The 21,931-nt window shown below is 41.8% G+C and overlaps 1 protein-coding gene across 3 annotated transcripts; it reads left to right on the plus strand.

Annotated features, from left to right (window-relative positions):
* The first annotated feature begins 33 nt into the window (after positions 1-33).
* On the plus strand, positions 34-13,849 carry LOC134190625 (uncharacterized). 3 transcript variants are annotated; one of them, XM_062659083.1, is made up of 4 exons: positions 34-285; positions 5,071-5,189; positions 5,249-5,335; positions 13,395-13,849. In XM_062659083.1, the coding sequence occupies exons 1-4, from the start codon at positions 82-84 to the stop codon at positions 13,723-13,725; spliced, it is 741 nt and encodes a 246-aa protein (XP_062515067.1). In that variant the 5' UTR covers positions 34-81; the 3' UTR covers positions 13,726-13,849. The 3 variants fall into 3 exon arrangements, 2 of the variants coding, with proteins under 2 accessions (XP_062515067.1, XP_062515068.1); XM_062659084.1 differs by having other exon boundaries at positions 35-285; positions 5,252-5,335; XR_009971663.1 differs by lacking the exon at positions 34-285 and adding an exon at positions 381-473 and having other exon boundaries at positions 5,252-5,335.
* The last annotated feature ends 8,082 nt before the right edge of the window (positions 13,850-21,931 follow it).

The raw sequence follows: 21,931 nt of genomic DNA on the forward strand, positions 1-21,931 counted from the left end.
TGTACACCCTAACATTGCTTTTGGAGGGAACATCACGTGATACAGTACCGTTGCGATCCTCGCGCGGTGTACACATACAGTATGTCAGACAGCGCTATCTACAGTGTTCGGCTAAGATGGCGTCCTCATGAAGACGTAACCAAGATTAGGAAAATCGATATACAACGCACATCTGGTGACTTGCCAACTCATAAGGAATTGCTGACAGGTGAACTTGGCTTGCGAAAGGTCTTTCAACCGCTGAAGAATCGCTGCAGAACCGACGTCCTCAAGTTTACAAACAACGTACGTTCGTATGTGGTAACTACTGACTGTTTCGGGTGCTAGACTCGTTTTTACTTTGTATGGGTGCGTTCGAATACTAGTTCTAGAACTGGAATTGGTGGGAGGAGCTAAGTTCTATAGCGTTCGCAAACCTGCCAACCTAGCTGAATCAAAATGCGTGAGTTTGCAGGAAAAAAGAGAAAGAATGCGTGAGTCTAACAATTTTTTGACACGCCTACAATAGCATTAATATCAATAAATTTTATTTTGTAATAAGTGATAAATAATATATAAATAGTACACTTAAAATAAGCAAAGTGCAACAAAATATACACAGAAGTTGTACGTACTACTGCCTGCTAGTAAATATATCAAAGCCTAGGCTAAATATATGAACGAGGTATGTACACATTCTCGCTGCTAGTTGGGATGTTCTAGATTCTATTGCTTTGTGGCCTTCTTAGACAACTCTAGACAACTCCTTGGTAGTCTAGGTTAGCTAGTCCCTCTCTCTTTCCACTTCCGGACAGTTTGCCTGACCGACTCCTCCTTCTATGTCAATATTGTGACCCGGAGACTCTGATTGTGCCCAAGTATGTATGAAAGAGCCAGATGAAGAGAGGGGCTGCACATAGACATTGATATCCAGATCACATGATCAGTCGCTTCGTTAATTATTAATTAAGGTAGTGTATGGTTACACAGAACAGGCACGCTCACCAATGGTCAGAATGCGGGAGATTTGATGCCAAATGCGGGTAGGCGGGAGAAGGGTCCCAAATGCGGGAGTCTCCCGCTCAATGTGGGGGAGTTGGCAGCTCTGCATTCGATTGGTAGTTCTGACAGTTCTAGAACTGTCAGAACAGTTCTAGCAGTTCTGCCCAGCGAGCTGGAATTGTTGGAACTGTCACGCCCTAAATGCGAACTCCCGGAGGCTGCGGAAGTGAAATGGCGGGGACAGATGCTGAGGTCGTTGTGGACCTTCTTGTTGGTTCTAGTGAATACTTGTGGTGACCATCGACTTGGCAAACACCAGAAGAAACGACATTTGGAACTGATTGCAGTGACCTTCTTGGCAAGAAGCTCCCAAAAACCGAAATCGAAAGCACTGGTGATGTTTGAACAGACTACAACAAGTTAGTGGAGTAGAAAGCCACTCTACTTATTGTGCTTACCGGAGGTATGAGCCTTTGCGCATGCTCAACTTGCTGACAGTTCTAAGCGTTTGTTTGCTAGCAATAGTTCCAACAGTTCTGACAGTTCTGGCAGTTTCAGTTCTAGAACTGGAACTAGAATTCGAATGCACCCTACGTCATCAGCTGCAGCTGGCAGGTGCGGATCCAGAGCCCCAAGATAGGGGGTGAACAATTAACATCAATAAAATAAACATTGATATTAACACAAAAATTAACGTTGGTACGTAGTTATGAGACGGCACTACACTCTAATTAGAAAAAATTAAGCTGCCAGTTAGTTATGAGTCTAGAATATGGATTTATTATAATTCCATTCTTTGGGGGATGTTTTCTAGCAAAAGGTGAATTGATTGTAGTCTATTTTCATGTTGTAGTGAAAGTGTAGCTAGGCGAGACGTTATGCCTTTCTGTCCCATTGTGGAACGCAGTAAGTTGTAAGTCGTTAGAGTCCACTGATGCTCCGCATACAACTAGTGTTTAGTATTGTGCGCATGCAAATAATTCTCAAAATGTATTATAATTAGTTCATTATTGGAAAGTGCTGCATATCTGTGCTGGTTGCTAGAGCTGGCTGCAAAGTTGAGGGTAAGGTTTCTATTAATTTCAAGAGCCTGACATTAAGCTTTCTAACATACCAGCTCCTCATCTAAAGTTTCAGGACTGTGGGCAGATCCGCCTGGTATAATGCTCCAAGCTCTTCCACATGTCATTTCCAAAAAAGGTCAGGTCTGTACACATAGCTAGAGAGATAAGGCTTTGTCCAAGCACTGACTTTTCCTGCGTTTCATAGAGTCTTTCCTTGTGCAATTGCACAACAAAAGAAATCATACAGTCTCAACAACATTTAAGTCAAAACACTTACTTTATTTGACCAAGGAAGTGATCCAGAAACAGAATGACAATAGTTCTTCTATAGTACTCTTCTACTTTGATGAAACATTTATGTGGTTTCTTTGTGTATAGCACAACGATGCTGTAAGGACGGCACACAGTCACCTATGGCATACAGCTTCATAAACCTTGTCAGCTGCATATTTGAACCATCGGTCACGGTGTTTGTGACACGTTGTTCTTGAAATGCTGCAGCTCTTAGAAAGTCCTATCTATGTCTTGATGTATTCTCTGTAGAGTCTTCTTTATAGAAATTCTATAGAAATTTCTCAAGCCATGCCCATTGGGTTGGGGTGCACGTGCACCAAGTTCACCATTCCTGGACCCGTGCCTGGCTTTTAACATGGTAACAATGTTTAACTACAATTTCGTAGTTTTTCTAGTCTTGGCTGGGATCAATTACTGTGGAATGATGTTGAAAATATTGCCAGAAATTCCCCAAGCACACTCAATCATCGTTTTCATTTGCTTACTAAAGCCTGGTTCACAATATTGTTGTCGACGTTGATTCTGACACTGACGCCAACACTGACGCTGGAATAGAAATGAATCCTATTTTAGTGTCAGCGTTGGCATCAATGTTGTGAATCACCTGTAACAATCTCTCTGCAATTACAAGACAATCCCGTTTAGGGATTGGGATTATGTTTTGTGTATAACTAGCTGCATTGCCTGTACTTTACCGGCGTAATTAAGGTTAATCACACGCGTAATTGATTTTCAGACACTGTTGGCTATGAATTAAACATAACCACACTCTGCATGCACAGTTTAATCAATTTTTCTGTATATGTTGAATTATATTTATTTTATTTGTGAATAGAGTAGACTTGTGAAGTGCTTCTGGATTGACTACAGTTTTTGTCTTTGCATTGGTTGCCAAAATATATAGACTAGAGGTAGAACCTACTCTAGAACAGGCTATACATGAAACTGGCCATGCACAAAGCAATGAGTTTAAAATTTAGTCTTTCCACTTTAAGGCTTTGTCCCTGAGACTTATTAATGAACGTTTGCAGATCTGATTGGCAGTTTGTTGTCTCTGGTTGACATGTACGACAAAATAGCAAATACTGCTTGGTGATTGGACCTCAATGAGGGTGTGGCACATTTTTAGTATGACAGACATAGCCAGTCCAACACAAACATAGCCTGCGGACTGGAAGTCAGTTTAGCCCTATTCGTTTTGAGTAGCTATTCACCAAGTCTTGTGACTTTTACAAGGGCCCGTTTTTATGGCTCTTATTACAATGACAAGTTGACTCATAAGCTGACCTAAAAGAGTAAGGGTGCACAATACATGAGATTGAAGGTAAACTGTAATTAGCTTTCTCTGTCAAACATGCTGCAAGGATAAGGTCATGTCAGGGACGTAGAGCAGGATCATGGCTTCAAGCTATTCCTTCAGCACCAAAATTTATTCTAAAGTTCTCAGAATTTTGTGTGGCAGCATTTTTGAGACTTGGTATTCCTTTGCCATATTCCCAGATTGTTGCCAAGTGTGATTGTGGTACAAGCCTTGATGAACATGGTTATCATCTATTGACCTGCAAGTTTGGTGGTGGCCCAGTATGGCAACACAATACAATTGTGTCAACTTGGACTAAAGGTTTAGACGAGTTAAATATTCCTCATCAAATTGAGCCAAGAAATAGGTGTACTGACTCTGAGAACAGGCCGGATATAACAACATATGATCCCACTGGACGCTTGACAAAGTACCTGGACATTTTACTTGCTCATCCACATTCTTGCGACGCCGTACAATCAGCTGCCAAATATCAGGTTATGCAGCTGAGTTGAGAGAGAAATACAAAATGACAAAATATGTTCAGCAGCAGTTTATAGCAGGATCTGATACAACATGTATTCCAATGGTTTTTGACCAATTTGGCTTTGGGGCCCTATGGCTGAAGACTATCTTGATAAGATCTCCAAAATTTCAAAGATACAAATGGAAAAAGCAGCGAATCAGACTTTAGAGATAGATGGAGAAAGCAACTGTCTGTAGTTGTACAATCTTGCAACTCTCGTGTTATTTTCAAAAAGTTGTTGAAGTTGTCTAAGTGCAATTTTGATGATTTTCTGTGATAAAGACGTTCATCATTTTGTTATTGTTATGCATAGGTAAAGTTAGCGATTGTTATTGGTAGAGTATGAGTTCAAATATAGCAATCTGTCTGTTTGTCTGTTTGTTTGTTTGCGAAAACAGTCTGGCACTCGCTTTTTGGTCACTTGATTTTCCTTGGCATTTGTGCGCCTTAGCGCCAGTTGTCCACTCCCGTAGATGCACTTGAATTCGGCTACAGTACAGTACCGATGTCCCGTATGAAAATAACACTAACTTCATTTACAGCAGTAATAAAGTTTATGAGTATGAAACTTTCTGGATTTTCAGTACATGGTCATTGACTGGGTGTGGACAGGACTGCTGGCTTATTGGCAGTAACATCAAAATACGTGTGGGTCTTTGTCTATAGTGCCAGAGCTGTGCTATAATTTGGCCTAAGCCTCCATGTCAGCGCATGAAGCCCTGTCTCTAGAGACAGGGGAGCCATCTTCATAACTGACCATTCTCATCTGGTTGACCTTGAACGACGTGAACGGCTTAACATTTATTCATTATTTGTGTGTTTGCATGTGTTGTGCGATTAATTAAATATAGGCATGTGATTTGCTCATGGGTTTTTGTATCTTTATTTGAATTTATTTTGTTTAGAAAGAAGTTTCATGTAAATTAGAGGAAGCTGCTTATCCTGGAGAATACGTGTTAGAATTGGAGATAGTTGAAATTGACAAAAGAACAAATTTGAGTAGTCATTGTATTTATTGGAATTGGTAGGAGTGTTTTGGAGTGGTGTTAGTGATAATTTGTCATCTCTAATCATTTTTGCAAGTAGTGAACTTCCAGTTTGTGGAATGGAAGGCCATCATCAGGCAGTAGCAACTGATGGCAGTAACGAGACTTGTAATCAACAAACATGGTATGTTTTGTTTGATTGACAGTTATAGAATCACTGAGCTGTTTACCTTGGGCAATCATGTAATAACTGGTGTATTACTGAGTTTACATGTAAGATCAGTGAGTCACCAGTACTTATTATAGAGTGTTGCTATTTCTTCGCGTATGGGGTATATATACCAGTGAGATGTTAAACTGTTTGTTTTGAAAGACCTCTTACTAAAATTACTTATCTTGTTTGTACCAAGTTGCTATATAGGGTTGAGTTTGTTTAGTGTCTGTAAGAGCGGGTATCAGTATCATCTACAAACCTGATTTTTGCACCAAACCTCTGCCCTTGCAACAAAACAGGCGATTTGAAAAAATGAGAAAGATGTAGAGTTGTCGTCGTATGAAATAGAATAGCAGGGTTCTCCCTAAAGCGTGGTAGCGTGGCGCTGTGCCACGCTGAGAAATCCCAACCACGTGACTAAGTCCAATAGCGCGTAAAGAAAAACAAGGGAAGATCTGGATTCTAATTGACTGCAAAAGTCGTAATTAGTCACAGAAGACCCATTGCGTGGTCAACCAGTCGCCTCTAGGAGTCTTCCACTTCTGAAGTCAATTTACGGCGTCAAAAAAGGTCTGGAATCTCGAGGCTATGCGCGGTGCGTTGGTGCGTGAACGAACACGGAGATGAAGAGGATAGTGGCCGCGGGTTCAATAACTTCGTTCTTTCCCGTATTGGGGCAAAAGTCAAAAAAAGCATGTCCAGAAGAGGGAACCAGTTCCAGTCAAGAGGATCAAGATCAGGCCGATCACGATAAGTCACTGTCAGATTCTGCTGCTCCCGACGACGGTACGTCCAACTCCAAGTCTTCAAAACACAAACAGGGTCAGTATGATCTGGATTGGGAGAGACAATACACGTGGTTTATCCAACGAGTGATGGGAAAGGAATGTTTTACACTATGCCAGCGCTTCAACACATGCAATGAGCGCAATTCTTCGACAATTTTTAATCTTCTGCCTTGCGTCTCGCTGCGCAGAGCTGTTCTTGCGCGCCATGCGGATTCCCTTATGCACAAATCAGCTGTGCTCCAAGAGCATGAGCGTCTAGCATTCCAACAAAATGGCGGGATCGTTCACGCATTTAGTGAAGCAATTTCTATGGAGAGAAAGTCAATTGTAGGTGCTATGAAGTGCCTATACTGGCTTGCAAAACATGAAATTGCCCACACAACAAAGTATGTCCCACTCTTGGAGCTAGTTCAAGACTTGGGATGTTCATACTTTGACAACTTGCGGGTTGGTGGAAACGCCACATACACAAGTGAGCGCATTGTTCAGGAGTTCATTCTCCATATGGGTAGTCAAGTAGAAAGAGGTGTGGTACAGCAGCTACTTAGCAGCCCATTCGTTTCTCTCTTGTGTGATGAAACTACTGACATCTCAGTACTAAAGCAGATGATTGTGTACGGAAAATACCTAACTGATTCTGGTGACACACGTACTGTGTCCTTGAAAATCACTGATCTACTTGACGGAAAAGCAGAAACGATCGAAAGGGCGCTACTTCAGTTTTGTGAAGCAACAGAAATCAGTATTCGAAAAGTCATGGGATTTGGCAGTGATGGTGCTGCAGTAATGATTGGCAACAACAGGAGTTTCAACACGTTTGAGAGCACACAATCCGTATATGATCAACATCCACTGTGTTGCACACCGTCTTGCCTTGGCTGCTGCTCAATCATCAGAGTCCATCCCGTATCTCAAGAAGTTCAAGAACGCCATCCACAACCTGTACATGTTTTATCACAACAGTCCAGTTTGAATGACTGGACTTCATACAATTCAAGATGTTCTTGGTGACTCTGAAATCAATCTAAAAGAGGCAAAAGATGTTAGATGGCTATCGCACAACAATGCTGTACAGTCCCTGCGTTGAACCCTGACATCAGTTGTAGTAAGTCTGGAAAGGGAAGCAGCAGAACGAGGAGAACCAGTGGCCATTGGATTGGTAAAACTAGTCAAGACGTATGAGTTTATTGCCAGTTTGTATATATTTTGCGATGTTCTACCTCACATTTGCAAGCTTTCACTTGTCTTTCAGCAGAAAGAGATGGATCTATCTGTTGCTTGCTCACAGGTCAGTGCTACTCTGGATTGCATCAGCGTGTATGAGGACAATCCAACACCCGGCTTGTCTACTCTGGAAGCAGATCTCAGGGGATCTTTGGCAGTACTAGGCATCACAGTTACTCCTCACAAGAAAGCAGATTTCTCACGCAATGTCCAGAAGAAGTATATAGCAGCCCTAAGGGATCAACTTGAACTCAGATTTCCAAGCACAGAGCTGCTAGATTCATTCTGCATATTTGATCCCTCCCAACAAAAGGAGGATAATCTATTGCATCTGCAGGTTCTTCTTCAGCAATATGGTGAACATGATCCTCCACTTGTTGAAGAAGATGCCTTGAGGGCTGAGTGGGAGCTATTCAAAGTTCTTTTGTCCATTTCCTATGCATCCTTGTCTCACTACCAAGTGATGAAGTTAGCTGCGGGAAACAAGACACTAAGATTACTCTACCCTCAGCTCTGCAAATTAGCCCAGATTTGTCTTATTCTGCCTCTTAGCACAGCTGACTGCGAACGAGGCTTCTCGGTAATGAAACGAGTGAAGACTCCACTGCACAACCGCCTCAACACCAGAACTCTAGATGCACTTATGATGATTTGTATTGAAGGTCCCGATTTCTCAAGTTTTGACTTTCAGAAAGCCGTTGATGATTGAGGAAAGGTTCGAAACCGTAGGATTAATGTCTGTTGAACTTTTGTCTTGTATTTTTAATTTGCAACACCAATGGTAAATTAATACACAGTTTGAAATAATCAAGAATACTATTACTATTAACTAGCAAAGGTCTGGGTCTTGCAACTACCGTCTCCGCCACGCTATTTTGAAATCCTGGGGAGAACCCTGAATAGCAACAAGACCATGTAAGGTGTGCTGTGACATCTTTTATGAATTCACTCATACACAATGTATTATCCTTAAATTGCACTATTTTCTAAACACTATGGCCGTGTTTCCACTAGCTGCATCTTTAACTAGTTTAGCTTAGACGCGTTTTAAAACTAATCTAGTTCAAAAAATTGACTGTTTCCACTAGGAACTTGCACATCCAGGATGTGCAAAACAAACCGTTTAGGAACGTCTTATTTTGAAGTATTGGGCTGCTCTGTCGCCGAGTCAGGGCGATTGTTGGTTGTCACCGATTCAGCATCTGCTAGTACGAATTTGAATGAAGAAGCACTAGAGTGCAAACCCTCGGCCGGTATGCACCTTGAAGGTAATTAGTCGCGCTATGACAGAATGGTTTGACTAATTAAACAATACCAATTAACTGCCAAGCACAACGAAACTAAAGAGCAAATACGAAAACCGGCTTTCGGTAGATAGGTACAAAGAAGCAGCACTGATTTTCAGTGAACAAAACACGATTTCATGCACCTACAATGTTTTGGGCTTTCAGAAGATGACACTATTGATGGAACAAGCATAATGTTACCAACCCCCTTGCTCTCTAGACGTCTAGTTCATTGTGCAAATTCTCTAGGCGTCTGATTGTTTGTGCAGCTTTTGAAGTCGTAATGAGCCACTATGGGCGGTTTTAGGCGGTTTTAGGCGTGGCATAGGTAACACCAGAGCCAAAACAAAATTAGATGTGGGAAAACATGAACGTTACAATGTAGCTAGATTAGGCGTTGTTTCTAACTGCTAAACCCTCATGTACAACAAAAGAAACAGCTTGCCACCGATTTTCCAGCTCACAACAATCTAGACGTCTGGTTGTTTGTGCTTCTCTAGACATCTGGTTGTTGTCGTAATGGGGGAAAACATGCACATTTCAAATGTAGATCAGGTTGTTTCGAAGTGCTGGGACAAGCCAAATGTTGTAATACAAGTCGGGTACAGTAGCCTCGACGTGCCTTACGTGATGAAGTAACGCGCAGTGATCATTGTTCTGGTTGTTGGTGAGCAAGTTACAAATGTAGAGCAAAACAAGCAGATCACCACCGATTTTCCAACTCACAAGAATGTAAACGTCTGGTTGTTTCTGCAGCTTCTCTAGGCATCTGTTTGTTTGTATAGCTTCTATCTAGGCGACTGATTGTTTGTGCAGCTTGTCTAGACGTCTAGTAGTTGTCGTAATGGGGGAAAACATGCATGTTACAAATGTAGTTGTTTCAAAGTGCTGGAACAAGCCAGATGTTACAAGTCGGAGAGCCTCAACGCTAGGCCGACTGGCAATCTTCGCCTTACGTGATGAAGTAACGGGCGTGATCATTGTTCTGTTTGTTGGTGGGAAGCATATGTTACAAATGTAGAGCAAAACAAGCAGCTCACCACCGATTTTCTAGCTCACAAGAATGTAAAAGTCTCGTTCTTTGTAACGTCTCGTTGTTTGTGCCGCTTCTCTAGGGTGCGTTCGAATACTAGGTCTAGAACTGGAATTGTAGGGGGAAGTAAAGTTCTATAGCGTTCGATTGGTAGTTCTGATAGTTCTAGAACTGTCAGAACAGTTCTAGCAGTTCTGCCTAGCGAGCTGGAATTGTTGGAACTGTCACGCCCTAAATGCAAAATTCCCGGAGGTTGACGAAGTGGAATGATGGGTACAGATGCTGAGGCCGTTGTGGACCTTCTTGTTTGTTATAATGAACACTTGTGGCGACCATCGGCTTGCCAAACACCAGAAGAACGACATTTAGGACTGATTACAGTGACGTTCTTGGCGCGAGCAGCTCTAAAAAACCGAAGGCGAAAGCACTGCTGATGTTCGAACAGACTACAACAAGTGGAGTCGAAACGTCATGCTAAAATTTTACTTCGTATTGACGCTTACCGGAAGTATGAGCCTTTGCGCATGCTCAACTTGCTGACTGTTCTAAGCGTTCGTTTGCTAGCAAGAGTTCCAACAGTTCTGGCAGTTCCAGTTCTAGAACTGGAACTAGTATTCGAACGCATCCCTAGCTAGACGTCTGGTTGTTGACTAGTAACAGCTACCAAACAAAGAGGGGTGGAGCCTCATGATGACATCACGTTCGTCTATTGGTCGGTAATGACACCACTTCTCGTCTGTTGGTCGGAATAGCTTCATTTGCATCTGCGCTAACCGACTATATATATATATATATATATATATATATATATATATATATATATATATATATATATATACATACGGTCGTTGGTTCGGTCATCGAATGATTACTATACCCTTAGCCCGGAAATCCGGGCTTTGGGTAATGATGATGACCAAGGACACCGTCTTCTTTCTCTCCGTAGCTGCTGATTTCTTTCTCTTAGTTAACGACCCTTACAATCCTATCTCAGCAAAATAGTCAATAACATCAAAACGGCATTGTCATAAGCCATCTAAACAAGCGCGCTACTGTCACGTGTCAATTAGACCTACACCACTTTGCTAAGCCTACCTTGAAGTAGGTTTATACAAAACGGTTTAGGTTTAAAATATAACTGGCTCAGTGCAGGTGGAAAAAGGTCAATTCTTCAACCAGTTTAGCTTAACCTACTTGTTAATTAATTATACCGGTTTAGGCGCTAGTAGAGACGCGCCCTGTGTGTTTTATGCCTTAGAAAATGGTGCAATGTAGGGATGATGTATTGCTCAGTGTGTATGGTGAGTGAATTCATGAAAGATGTCATAGCACACCCCGCATGGTCTTTTTTCTATGACGTCTTTCTCACTTTTTATATTTGTGATAGTACTTGTGACATTGTTGCTGTTGTTTTTGAAAATGGAGAACGAAAATTAAGATGTCAGGCATACATGTTTGTCGAGAAATATCTGCTGTAGCACATGCAGTTGGGTATCATGATGTTACTAGACTTAAATTTTATGAAGAAGCGAGATAGCAGGTTAAGGTGATGATCTTTAAAATACATCTTTTAAGAGTTTCTGAGCTTAGTTAATCTAAAGTGTAAGTTAGCTGAATGTTGTTGCACTCTACTATTAGGCCAGACCACTGATCTGAGTTGCTTATGGGAAAAGATGATGTTCCAAACTTGACTTCCTACACTCAGATCTTTCCCAAAAAGTTTGATTAAGTCAGAATTCTCAAAAGATTTGGACATGATCGAAACAGTTGAAAAGTATTGATCAATGTCGGACTAGTTTACATTTGAAATTTTTGGGAAAGGACCTCTTTGGCTTAAGGGATTTGTAGAAAACCGCACTGGACCAGTATCTTTCAGTATCAAATTAGAGAACGGACACATCATTAAACTAGACCAAGACCATTTGAGGAAATTCTGGAATATACAGGAAGGGAATTTCCTAGCTAGCAAACAAGGAGAGAGGAAATAACGGAGAAAACATTACCACAAATGGAATTGGAAATTGAAGCAGATCCACATATCCCAGAGATATGCGGAAGTACAACGAGAAGTGGAGGCGGTGCCCGAGATTGAGTCCAAGGAGCACAAAGAAAACAACGGAAGATCAGCCTCCATCAAGGCGGTCCCTGCGCACCAGGGACTAGACATATGATTTAATAAATAAGGGGGATGAGCGTAGAAAGATAGAGTAATTATAGTAGATGATGAACATGCGATGTTGATCCGGGATGTGATTAGAAGGCGCAAAGACGCACTAGATAGTAAACTTGAAGGGATAGCTACGCCGCTAGTGGAAAATATTACAGCTTAGTGTGTTTTGTACAGGTCACGTTTTGACTAGTGTTTGTTTTAGTTTCCTGATCTACTGAACAAAATGGGTTAGGAGAGCTTGATAATGCACTGTCACGGACACTGTTATTTATCGTTTTATGCACTTGTTTGACATTAATACTTGTAAATTTATAAACCATAGTCTGGTTTCTTCAGGATGCCACTTCTCAGCTAGTTGTTTATTGTAATTTCTTTTCAAATGTGTGCATGTGCGTTGCTCATGCCTCTTAGTAATCTGAGGTGCGCATGCGCTAAGGTTATTAGTAGTGTAATGCTGCTTAGACCAGCGACTCAATGACCGGATGTGGGCGGGTTGATAGACCTATGTGGGCAGTAGTATCTACTCAGCGTATGTCCACCTGCACCTGTCAGTCGATCTACTCTCTGTTCTTTGGTAGCAGTATGCTCATTCTACTGTGTTTCTCGTAGATTTTGATGCAAATGAAGCTACCATATATGAAACATTGGCGGATTTTAGTTTGGCGGTTGGACATCCTTGTTGGCTAATTGATATATGTAACATAATATATACAATATGAAGGAGTTTGCGATTCGTGGCCATCACATTTCCCTAGTTTACTTGTCTCCTACTACTGTATACTAACGAGGAATTGCTGTGTCAGCACAAGAACGTAACCCACGCGTGAGTCATCCTGCTTTATCAATAGCCTCACGGCCTCATTCTCATATTTAACCTCATTAATTGCGAGACAGGATTTAGGGACAACAGGGGTTACTATCTTGTGGCTTTATCCGCATGACGCACTTGGACATCTCCATTAGTTACCTGATTTACGGGGGTGATGGCGTCACATAGCCCAGTAGCCAAACTAATAGCAGATTTTATATTGGTTCTCACTGAAAAATCCGCCAGTTCACCAAAATAAATTATCCACCATTATTTCATCTTATGCTGTATTTGGCACAAGAACTGAGTGTTTCTCAGCCAGCTGGTTATTATATTATTTTTAGCATCGTTAGAGTATGCTTATGTGCTACATCCATGTGCAATGGACAATGTACCTACTGCTTTATCTTTTGAATTTGCCTGTTGCTGTGGTGTCTCATTTTAGGGTTTGCTTGCTTGATATACAGCAAGTGCCTTGTAGCTGTTTCGTCTCCAAGACAACACTTGGGGCTATTCCATATTGCAATTATGTTAATCTGGCCAAGAGACTGCTACTGCATGGTTTGCAAATCTCGTTTGTTATCAGTTTGAGTGCACTAAAATGTAGTTTGTGAAAATTGAATTTAGTGCACACTGCACAGGCTTACATGAAATACTTCATAAATTTAAATTTGCACATAATTTGCTTCATACATGTAACTGAATTGTGATTGTTTGCAGGCAGCCACGTGTAAAGCACGAACTTAAATATGATGAAAAGGGATATGAAGACATCCCATTGACGGAACACGACCCTTTGGTACAGATAGTGTCTGATTGTGGCCGCCGTTCTTACAGGAAGATTGCTATTGCTCTTAAAATCAGTTCTAGAGATATTGATGACCTACCACAATGCACAAATGAGGAACGACTGCACCGTTTACTGGTGGGTTGGATTGCAGATAAGGGCAAAGAAGCAACGCGTCGCATGCTGTTGATGGCTTGCAAGAAAGCCAATGTATTTGGGGCTGTGGAAATGGAACTGTTGAAGCAAGATGAACATGATTTATAGGTTCATTCTAAGTAGAGGTTGGTGTTTTTTTGACTAGGTGACGTATGAGCACGAGTTGTCTAGTGCAGGTGCCCTGTTTTTCATACACAATAATTGTGTAATTTTTAATACATAGATTTTTTCATATTATGGCTTTTACGTCTGGCATGATGCGTCTATAAAGTGTAGCAGGTGGTCTTTTGTTTCCTTCCAGTTTGATTGAGGAGCGTAATAAGTTGACTCGTCCAAGCTCACAGTCAAATCCGGTGTGGGGCTCTGATGAATTGTCAACCTTTTCCTAGTGCCATGTGACCTACGTATCTAACGCTTTGCTCAATTCTGTTAAATCTGGCTTCAGTAACATTACAATAAGCAATCACGTGACTACAGAAGCTTATTTCAAAGGCAAGTACGATAGCTTGGCACCATTATGGGCATGACAACAAGCAAACAAACATACAAACAATTAATCAGTCAAACAAACTTACCCATAACCCTAACCCTGGCTTTAACAAACGAACACACGAACAAACAAAGAAACAGACATACGAACAAACGGACAAACAAACAAGAACAAACAGCAACGTACAGTTATAGCGCTTATTCTAGTTAGTATAGTAGTGGGTAGTAGTATATAGAGAACCGGTTGTGGACCACTGTTCAAAATTGGTTCAGCTTTTTAGTGGTCCAGCTTTTTTGAGTGGTCCATCTTGCAGGATTTGGTCTAAAATTCGTACCAAGATCTGCTTCTGCTCCGGGTGTACTATTGTCTGTTTTGACTGCGACCTCTCCAATAGAAATGGGTATTTTTCCCGGCCTTGGGCTACCATCTTCCCAACTTTTGGATGCCACCTTTCCAATACAACAAGTATTTTTTCAGGCCGGTGTACCAGCGGATTTGTCTCAGCCGCGGATTTGTTCCGGTTGATCAAATGCGCAAGCGTACGCTTGCGCACATGTTGTCCCTCGAATTTCCAGACGCTGTTTTATGTTGTGTTCTTCCGCGGATTTGTTCCGGGGCGTGGTAGAATTGCCGACACCTAGAAATTGTTTAGAGCATGCGTATTACATGTCAAACATTTATTTCTGTTCCTTTGGTCATGCTAAGGTTTGTACAGGCTTCAGAGGCTTCTTTGTAGTATATACAACCTGCAGCTGTGAACTGTCGCGATCTAGCCGTGGCTTGTACTCTCCGATCACACTACTGGCCCGCACGCTCATAAATCGACGTAAAAGCACGTAAATCGGCGTAAAATACGAAGACACCTAATTTTTTCGTAATTTACGATCCTGGGTCGTATTTTACGTCTGAAGTGTAGCTTTGCGCATGCACTTTGCGACGTAAATTACGAAGATCGTAAATTACGAAAGATTTACGTGTCTTCGTATTTTACGTCTATTTACGTTCTATTTAGATACGTTGATTTACGCAACATCGCTAGGTCATAATGACACGTGCACTGTGTGATTACACTCCATCATTTGACATTAGACTAGGAGCTCTTGAACATGCATCGTTATTAATTAATTAGGAATAATACCGCTGTTCAGTACATGTAAATGTGTGTAAGCCGTATACAGAGTACCACACAAGGCTCGAGACCAAAGGTTTGACGGAGCCATCAATCTGTGTGAAATGAAGGTTCCGCCCATGGGAGGGTCTACGCAGTGTACAATTGCGGTTGATAGGCGTTGAGCTGTCATTAGACGCTTCGTGCCAAGAAAGGATGGTTCGCTAGAACTGGTGAAAGGCAACAAAGACCGATTGCAATACACGGTAAGCAATTAAGAATTTAGCTATCTAATTATGTAGTGTATGATTGACAAAAATTGATTTAAGTGGACTACATCGTGCATTCTCTAGGCTGAAATTCGATTAGCTGACTATAGTATTGGCAAGACCTTCTCTAGAGGAGACGTACAAAAAGGCTTCTATGAGCTAAACTTTGATTCAAAAAGTAATGTTAACATGATAAGTTTTGGTGATGCAGTAGGCATAAATATGTTGACAGGCCTGTGGTCAAAGTCTACTGTAGAGTTGGTATTATGCAAGACATTCGGCAGCGCATAAAACGCCATAAATGTAACACAGCGTAAGTGTTTATCGTTTTGTACTTTTGTATGCATTTTTGGGGATAAATTTTGTCCCGTGTGCATCTAGAGGATCGCGACGGCCTCGTCATCCTAGGAATTCCGGATCCGTATGTCGCGCCACGTTACCGACGCAGTACTCATCCCGACATCCACCTCTTGATCATGAACAGGCAGTTGGTGATAAAGGTTTGGGAAACCTGCAGCTGTCGCCAATTGCAAGCTCGGAACTACGTATTTGTCGTGCACGTGACAATTGTAATTCATTATCACAATATTTAAATTCAATTTGTGGTAACAGGTGAAATAGATTTCCAAGCTGCAGGGCTAGCGACAGCTGCAGGTAGCGTACCCACTTCCAAGCAACAGTGCATGCTTTTGAACAATCATGACAATGGGCTGCCTCGTGGCGCTGGGACTTCTAGCTAAACGACAGGTATTCTAAAAATAGCTATATATAGATACTCTGACTTACAATTAGACATCTTTTTGATACAGATTCTTTTTTCAAATTATCGATGGGAAGACTATTCTACCTGGAAGCAGAAGAAGACAACTGCCATCAAGGGCACTAAATGTATTAGCATTATCTACATGTGTACGTTCATGACATTATCATTGATCTCTTCATTCAGCAGGAAAACATTATATGGAATCAAGAAAACTGTCGAATAATTTAACTTGTGATTTTGTAATTTGTATTATATCATTTTGTAATCAACATAATTATTTTGATAATAAAGAAAATTTTAGCATATCGGTGTGGCAATTTGCACTCTCACGTTACTGCAAGCATATTTACGCCTATCCAGTTCAGTGGAAAGTCGATTTGTACCGTTCGCATGACTTGTAGTAGACAACGATTCCAAAACGGGGACCCCTTTGAAATAAGCGTTGCAGTTACTGATCGAAGAGCGCACGCACGTTCCATTTAGAATACAACAAGAATCTAGGGCTGTAACGCGTCTATTGAATATGAAATAACGCACGTTATGAAGTGTTCATTGTTGATAACAATCCGGTTATGGACTACATTGATATTAAACAACACCAATTTTAAAGTGCGTTTTAAGTTAGTAGCGCACGTAGCCTCGGAGCCAGACCGCTTTTGCACGTGAGGAGGCGGGAAAGGCGAGTGAGAGGGCGGGGAGAAAAAGCGGTCTGGGGACTACGCTCATCAAACCTAGTTCGGAAAAGGAGGGTTCTTGTTCGCTCAATTGCAACAGCGCCAATCAAAACCCACGCCTTCAGGAAGGCGGCCAATCGGTGATGAGAAAGCTAATACAACGCAGCAGGACACGCTATTGCGTATGCGGGTGCAAGAGGTTATGAGGTAAGTGATTGCAACTACCGCTTGCTAAGGTGCTAATTAGTGTGTGAGCGTACGAACGTCCTTGTTGTCTGGTAGTTATGGATGACTTCCGAGCAATGTCTGACGGTGAAGCCATTGCAACTGCCGTGTCCATGCAGCGTTCTGACTCTGTTCGGCGTGCAGAATTTGAAGCCACTGCAGATGCTATCTCTTCGCCTCCTTGTCCGTAGACGGGACGGGACGTCTTCGCGTGCCTTCCTACAGGCTTTAGAAAGTCGCTAATTTTTCATCTTCTCCCGCATGTTTCTGCCCGACTAGCATTGCAGCCAATGGCTTCCGGCAATATCCAGCGGATCCTGTGGTACTAGTGGTGACTCCACTGAAGTCGCTGATGGGACATCAGGTCGCTATTTTAAGCGCAAAGGATTTACAGCTGCCTTTGTTGGTGAGTCCGATTCGTCAGACGCTGCTATCAAGGTAGGGAAATTCCCCTATGTATCTGGAAGCCCCGGAGTGCTTGTCGGTCGCGGCTCACGCGAGTGGCGATGCGCCTTACAAGCAAATGAGTTGAGAGAGCGGTTCGTGGCCGTGGTAGTGGACGAAGCTCACACAGTAGCTCAGTGGTAAGGCAAAATCCTGTCTTTTCTTTGCATTTTGTAGTCGTCTAGTTGCAATTGGTGATGTGGAATTCCTGCTTGGTTCCAAACAAGCTGTGTTTTTCGCGCCCTGACGTAAACTTAATGCCGCAAATTCTGCACTTGTGAAGATACAGACTTCCTAGGCGTAAGCGGACTGCTTGCCGTAGATGACATGATGAATCGCGTTAGGAAACAACAACTGGTTCTCAAATCACTGTAAGTAGATTGTTAGTAGCTAATAACTGTTAGACTTGTTTAGCGTAATAACGAGTTAAGTCGTTACGCCTACTTCCGAACTCACTTACAATAGCGTTGTCCCCAGACCGCTTTTTTCTCCCCGCCATCTCACTCGCCTTTCCCGCCCTCTCACGTGCAAAAGCGGTCTGGCTCCGAGGCTAAAGCGCACGCTGCATTTTGGATTGTTTATATCAACGTGCACCTTTTCGGCGGGTCGAAATGTGCGCGTTGATATAAACAATCCAAAATGCAGTGCGCGCTACTAACTTATAACAAACTTTAAAATTTGAGTTGTTTAATATCAATGTCGCCCATAACCGGATTGTTATCAACACTATACACTCTATAACGTGCGTTATTTCATATTCGATAGACGCGTTACAGCCTTATATTCTTGTTGTATTCTAAATGGAACGTGCGTGCGCTCTTCGATCAGTAACTGCAACGCTTGTTTGAAAGGAGTTCCCGTTTTGGGATCGTTGTCTACTACAAGTCGTGCGAACGGTACGAATCGACTTTCCAGTGAACTGGATACGAGTAATGGGTTTCTGAGGCCATACTCTTACCATATGATGATTGCTCGTGCATTGAAAGCTTTTGGTATGTTTAGATAATTAATTAAATAATTAATTGGTTAATATTAACAAACCTACACAAATACACACATATGGACACAGTTGTACAGGCTTATTGCTGTTTTGAGTAATGATGTAATTGTTATTGTAGAGTTTTATAGAGTTATGCTTTGCACAAATTTCCAAAAGATATTTTCGAAATTAATATACCCAGCTGAAGAAGGAACTTGGATTGAAACATCGTATGAATTCATGTTATTTTGTTATGCTGTGTATGAAAGCTCTACAATAACTGATATATCATCAGTGCTTAACGTTTAAATATGGCGGGAGTGGAATGAATCGCTCTCCTGACCCGACCCCAGGAGAGCTAGGAGGGTGATTGAGTTTTTCAACATTTCGTGTTATATATACGTGATTATATTCTACTCAAGCAATTATTTAACCATGAATCTCACAAGGCATGGAAGGTGCACACTTGGAATTGAATGTCACATAAATAATGTTACTATTGATGAACAAACAACAACACAATGATTAAACTGTCTGCAAGACACCACGTTACTTGACTGTCATGACTGTGTGGGTGAAATATTATTTACCATTGAAGAGATTTAGAGGTGTTTCTTTTCTGTTAATTTTGTAACAAACTGCGTGCCCTCAACGTACTTCAGCATATATTATGTTTTGGCTTGGCCTCTGAGACGTCCGTCAGGACGGATCTTGTCCACGTACTTGCTGCTTAGCTTGCACCAGACTTTCACAACTAATTCTCTGCCCTCGATCCATCCTCTTGGTTTCGTATTCAAAGGTGTGGCTGACGTTCCAGGTCAAGAACGTGGACAAAAGCACTGAAGACATTGACAGGTCACTCCTAGCTAACACTACTGTAGTACCTACGTGATATTGGCTGTTCGTGCATACACCACGCTATAGGCACGTGCTGCGCGTGGGTGTCTCTGCCAAGTTGCTGCGGACTCTCTGTTCGCTTTGACTGGGCCGACGGAAGTAGATAATGGCTGTGTTCACCTTTCACTGTCCAGTAACTAGATCACATCTGTAAAGATCATTAATGGTTGCAGGAACTTTGATATTCAGACGTCTTATCGCTAGCTGCTGCTAGATTGATGTCAACCGTTTCCACTTTTAGAAATGGGAGGTTCTGCGGTTTCGAACGATATTAAGGATCGTCTCTCCAGAACATCGTGTAGGGAATTTACGATCGGCCAGGTCTCACTAACTTAAATGTCTAGCGAAAAGACTCGGGAGAGCGACAAATTGCACTCCAAGAACAGGTTTCAGGCATGCTATGGAGCACGAGAGCGATCGCGTGCCTCAAAAATCATGGTCTGTATCTTCATATCATATACGTGCATGCACGTGTGGATGTGTGGTTATCCATGGATGTACATACATACATACATACATAGTACATACATAGTACGTACATAGTACATATATAGTACATACATAGTACATACATAGTAAATACATACATACATACATACATACATACTACATACATACATACAAGAGCCCTCAAGGCCCAGGTTCGATACTGCCAGTACCACCTAACCTCAGTTACTATATGTCATTATGTTCTTCTTCATCTTTGCTGCCTGGGAGTGCTGCTGCTGCTGCTGCAGCCAGTGCCGGTGCCGGTGCCGCCGCCGCCGCCGCTCCATCATGTCACTCCATCATGTCACTCCATCATGTCACCAGGTACGTCCCACTCGCTGCACTTCACACTTCATACTTCACACTTTGCTGGACAGAGCTGACACTCCGGAGAGTGAGGCAATTGTATGTTAGTCCTTGCCTAAGGGAATTTATGTATGTGGCCCTCAAACTCTGACCCGAAGGTCCCGGATGTTGCCAATCTCCAACTACACACTCTAACCAATTGAGCCACATACATACATACATACATACATACATACATACATACATACATACAAAAGCCCCTAAGGCTCAGGTTCGATACTGCAATGACTAAACTTGCTATACTCTAAACTTTTAACAGTCACGCTATCATGTCACTAGGTATGTCATACTTGCTGTATTTCATACTTCATACTTCATACTTGCTGGACAGAACTGACACTCTGGAGAGAGGCAATTGTAAGTTAGTTCCTTGCCCAAGGATGTATGTAGCCCTCCCGCACTCGAACTCTGACCCAAAGGTCCCGGATGTTGCTAATCTCAAAATGCACACTCTAACCAATTGAGCTACATACATACATACATACATACATACATACATACATACATACATACGTAGTACATACATACATAGTACATACATACATACATACATACATACATACTGTTACTGCTATAACATATTGGTAAATTATACACAATTATCAAGAGTATACAATTGAACAGGTGTGAGACCATAACAATATAAAGAATCGGAATAGTACGCATAAGTATTATATACAGGCAGACATGCAGTAGTGGTATGCTGATGTGATTGAATGTAATGTACATTATCTTTGAAGACATATCGAGGCTGTAGCTAGACCTGTACGCAAAGTCTTCTGTAAAGACATCATTGCTGTGCATATCTGAAGAGTGGACATACACATGCATATGCATGCGTACATACATATAATGATATAGTACAATTCATATACTACAGTACATATGCATGTGCACACACCTTAGTCCACACACACACACACACACACACACACACACACACACACACACACACACACACACACACACACACACACACACACACACACACACACACACACACACACACACACACACACACACACGAGGCTATTTGTTTTAGAGGAAACAGGAATGTTTAACTTAAGATTACTATCAGTCACAATTACACAAATTGATAAAATTGTACTGTTGTAGGAAACAAACTGGAAAAGGTTTGGAAGGTGGTGAATTCCTCGGTTATTTTCATCCCATGGGCTTCTCCAAGATGCTTTCTAGGCTGCAACAGACGTGTACAGTGGAAAGTACAGTTGGTCTTTAGACAGCGCATTGCAGGATCCTTTCCAACACTTATTGTTTATTAATTGATTAATTAATTAATTAAATGATCACAACCTAGACTCTAATAGTAGATGATAATGTATGTGCAGGTCAAATATTGTGAGTCCTGTACTAAGAGACACTTACACAGACGATTTTCAAATACGCTACTTTAATGACTCTGCTCTTCTACTGCAGACACCTTGACTTGTTAGACTACAGGTGTAATAATCATAATATGTACTACAGAAAGTTTGTTCTTCGCGCGAAACAAGTGGAAATACGGGTTTCGCGCGAAATGGATTAGGTACTGTACACTGTGCAGACAGGTTTGCTGACACTTTCCAGCATTATGCCATCTGGTGCACTTG

The sequence above is a fragment of the Corticium candelabrum genome, chromosome 15, assembly GCF_963422355.1.
Source record: "Corticium candelabrum chromosome 15, ooCorCand1.1, whole genome shotgun sequence".
Taxonomy (NCBI): Eukaryota; Metazoa; Porifera; class Homoscleromorpha; order Homosclerophorida; family Plakinidae; genus Corticium; species Corticium candelabrum.